This window comes from Ictalurus punctatus, chromosome 5 (genome assembly GCF_001660625.3).
Source record: "Ictalurus punctatus breed USDA103 chromosome 5, Coco_2.0, whole genome shotgun sequence".
Classification (NCBI taxonomy): Eukaryota; Metazoa; Chordata; class Actinopteri; order Siluriformes; family Ictaluridae; genus Ictalurus; species Ictalurus punctatus.
Window position 1 is genome coordinate 34,686,558 of NC_030420.2, and position 4,139 is coordinate 34,690,696.

The 4,139-nt window shown below is 39.6% G+C and overlaps 1 protein-coding gene across 1 annotated transcript; it reads left to right on the top strand.

The window, feature by feature from the left end:
• Nucleotides 1–993: 993 nt before the first annotated feature.
• On the top strand, nt 994–3,914 carry LOC108266016 (N-acetyllactosaminide beta-1,3-N-acetylglucosaminyltransferase 3). Its single transcript, XM_017468950.2, has 3 exons — nt 994–1,184; nt 1,299–1,339; nt 2,204–3,914. Exons 1-3 carry the CDS (start codon nt 1,048–1,050, stop codon nt 3,325–3,327), a joined length of 1,302 nt encoding a protein of 433 aa, XP_017324439.1. The 5' UTR covers nt 994–1,047; the 3' UTR covers nt 3,328–3,914.
• The last annotated feature ends 225 nt before the right edge of the window (nt 3,915–4,139 follow it).

Sequence of the window (4,139 nt, forward strand, 5' to 3'; positions counted from 1 at the left end):
TCCCTCTGAAGGGAAAATCTTAAAAGTTCTATGTAAAACCCTGCAAAAATGTTCTGCTATCAGATGGGATTCCATGTAGAACCCTTTTAGGAGACTAAGAACACTTTATACACTATATATATATATATATATATATATATATATATATATATATATATATATACACACACACACATATATATATATAATTTTATATAAATTTAGGAGACTAAAATCACTTGAAGACATGCAGAATCGACAACACTACATCCATAAGGGTTCTTCGCTTGTTCCTCTGGAGGAACCCTTAAAAGATGTCAAGCTCGATATTAGGAAAAGTTTTTGAGTTGAGTTCTGAGCATCACTGTCAGATAAAAGCGAATGTAGATGTGGATCAACTCCAGATGTCCTTCTTGACGAGGTTAACGAGGTCAACCAGGACAATCAAGTTAATCCGACACGCTGACATTAATGTCCTGTTGAGTTGTTGGGTTGTCATGGTGACTGTGTGAAAAATCGCACACGTTTCACACGTGATTGTGTGTATGTAAACCATTTGTGATCATATGTGAAAAAGGATTATTCTCGTGAGAAAATCACGTGTAAGATTAACATGAAAAATCGTGCGTGAAAAATAAAAACACATTTGTTAAATCCTGGTGGTTTATTTCTATTTATTAATTCATGCATATTCATTTCTGTTTATCTTTATTTACTGTTTATTAATTAGTTTATATTAATCACTTGTCTTGCTTTGACCGCATTAAAACTTCATGACACCATTTTCCAGTTTTCATAAACTACCGTCACCGTCTCTTTCTTTCAAACAAACACACACGCACACACGCACACACACACACACACACACACACGCACATGCACAGAAACACACACACACACACACGTGCGCACACACACTGACGTGCAGTAGGGAGTGAACTGGTAAAGAATTAAGAAAGAAAGAGATGGGAAGGTCAGGTCGTTAAATTGTAATTAACATTTGTTTGTATTTAGCCACGCCCACCCAATTACAATATTTGAAATACTGATTACCAGATAAAGCTTGCTATGAGCTGGTCTCACTGCTCAGTCTCTCTCTCACACACACTCACACACACTCTCAAGACTTACTACGACAAAATGGACCAGCTACTTCAATTCAGCACACACTTTTCAGCAGTGTTTAAGCACTTCGAAAATATCCGGTAATCTCAATTTTGTTGTTGTTGTTGTTTTAAACTGTTTATGCATTTCCTCTGTAGTCGTGCGACCAAGTAAAGATGAAGAAGATCAAGATTGTTTTTTTCTGTCTCTCTCAGGTGTCCTCAGGTGAACATGGAGAACGTCAGCTGGCTGTACAGTAAGTAGACAAATTCTTCTGATTTTTTACTTTTTTTCAAGTTTCTGCGACTAAAAACAAAAAAGGTTACTTATATACTCACACTGCCATCTCTAAAGCATTACATCAGCTATAAAGTCTTTATAATTATAATCCCGTGGTACGAGAACGAATGTGCTGTAGCGTTGGTTAATATCCAAATTTACACTTTAACCAATAAAAGTTTGAAGTTCAGGGTGTTGTTTCTGTTTATCATGTGGAGCCGATGTGGGAGCTTCTCATTATGAAGAAGTCTGAAAAATGATTCCTACAAAAGTCTCAAGGAATCTATGATCTTTTATTTCCCACATTTAATTAATGCATTCATTTGACATCATAACTCAGAACATGCGCCTGCTCATGAACGGACTCTGCGTTTATCGTAAAAAATAAATACCCATCATGTTTGAGTGATGAGACAAGCTATAATATAAACCATAACATTAGCAAGCTTTATAATTCTTTGCAATTAAAATTAAAATACACTGGGTTTTTTTAAAGAAGATTTTAGTGCAGATATTAACGTAGTTATTATGAGCATGGCGTAAATGGATGCCGTAAATGATTAAAACTGCTAGCTAAAAGTTTAATAAACATCCCCTAAGGTCACATGAGCATATTAGCTAAATCTAACACATGCCAGATGCTAACGCCCAACACAGCATGTTAGCAATGTGGCTAGGATAATTTCATGGCATTTAGCATAGCAGTGAATGTCACACATCACTGTAGTGATCAATGTTAAATTTGAACACTGATTGTTAATGGATTCAGGAATCTCGACTGATTTTTCCAACAACAGCTCGACTGATTCAAGTTTGTAATTGTTGCTTGTGTTGTTTTAAGGAACCTGGGGCAGGAGACGAGCTCTGGAGTCCATGGCTCTGCTCATTATGAACTCTCTGTGTTTTCTTCTGATCCTGTATATCATCACGCCAGAAAAATGCGACAAAATCACATCACAGAAGATGGTTCGTGAGGCCCAGCCTCTGGAGATGACGACTCCTAGGTGTGAACAAAACGTGTCATTCGCTAACACTGAGGAATTTTCTACGTTTCCAATTATTGTCCAGGACTTCCTGTATTACCGCCACTGCAGGTATTTCCCAATGTTGCTCACCGTTCCTAACAAGTGCACCATTCCAAAGGGGTCAGGAGAACCCTTTTTTCTGCTGGCCATCAAAAGTTCACCGGAGAACTACGAACGGCGGGCAGTCTTGCGCAAAACATGGGCGGCGGAGAGACTACAGAACGGGATGTGGATCCGCACCGTGTTCCTGACCGGCACCACCGGCACAGGCTTCAAGAAACAAAGGGTAAACAAACTCCTGGAGCTGGAGAACACGAGGTACCAGGACATCCTGCAGTGGGACTTTGCGGATTCCTTCTATAACCTCACGCTCAAGCAGGTCCTGTTCCTGGACTGGATGCAGAACTGGTGTCCCACTGCAGATTTCCTCTTTAATGGAGATGATGACATTTTCGCCAACACGGACAACATGGTGGATTTTCTCAAAGGGCAAAGAGATAACGATGGAAGCAAACACCTGTACATCGGCCAGCTGCTCCTGGACAGCACACCTATTCGGGACAACACCAGTAAATATTTCATCCCGGAACTGATTGAGAAAGCCGAAGTGTACGCTCCGTACTGCAGTGGAGGTGGCTACCTGTACTCCCGCTTCACTGCCAGGACCATTCTCCAGATGTCCCAGTCCATCACCCTGATGCCCATTGACGACGTTTACATGGGCATGTGTCTGCAACGAGCCGGACTCCGACCCATGGATCACCAGGGAGTCTGGGCCGACGGCCTCATTATTCCTTCTGACAAACTGGACATTTATGATCCCTGCCATTACCGTGAGATTATTCTCGGCCACAAATTCTTCCCTCATCAGATTTTCCTTCTCTGGAATGAAATACATCGGAAAGATTTAAATTGCGCAAAGAAAGATGTTAATCTGTAACGATTAACTGTGCACAAACGACTGAACTTTTGCCCACTTTATTTATTGTACATTTTGATATGCTGAGAGAGTTTATTCTGAGCAGCACCGGTTGTTCAGGTTTGTGCATCACTGAAATAATATGAAGAGCTGGAATCTTTAAATGGTAATATACAGCACGAAGAATTTCACTTGTCCTTATTTCCTTTTGTTTCCTCACTGTACCTTGTCGGGTAACTGCCCCCTCGGACTGTATAATTTTGTATTATTATACCGTCTTAATGGAACGATTAAAGGTTATGGAATATTTACGTTTACTGCAGTTGTGGGGAAAAGTTTTATAAAGGATTTTTAACCTAACGTGATCTTCATCTGAGTTATAATAATAAATAAATACTTATTTATTTGCCAGAAAGAAGCATTAGTCTTATTTAACAAACAACACATTCAACATTTTGAGTATTTTGTGTTAACAAGAATAAAGTCACTGTAGCCAGGTTATAAACGACTGTCTGGATTCTGGATCAGTCTCGATAAATAAATCAGATCAAATATAGCTGTCACCCAATTCAAAAATATGCATATAGTGGAATAAATACTGTATAATGCCTGCAGGACCGGGGCTGAAGGAACAGAGCAATGTGTTTGTTTGTTTCAATCAAGGGCTTCATTAGTTGCACCAGGTGTGCTTGAGCTGGAACACATGAAACACCTGAACTGGCTAGGGGTAAAAAGAAATACATGAAATACATGGACAGGGAAGAAAAAGGAAGCTGTCAACAGCTGCAACCAAACTTCTGAGAAGGCAGGTTGTAAAAAACCCTCAAGTGACT

Excerpts from the sequence above, each read along its gene's own strand:
- LOC108266016 (XM_017468950.2), top strand. The coding sequence starts at position 1,048 with ATGAGCTGGTCTCACTGCTCAGTCTCTCTCTCACACACACTCACACAC. Across the intron at positions 1,185-1,298 it reads AAGCACTTCGAAAATATCCG|GTGTCCTCAGGTGAACATGG; the intron begins GTAATCTCAATT and ends TGTCTCTCTCAG. Across the intron at positions 1,340-2,203 it reads GAACGTCAGCTGGCTGTACA|GAACCTGGGGCAGGAGACGA; the intron begins GTAAGTAGACAA and ends TGTTGTTTTAAG.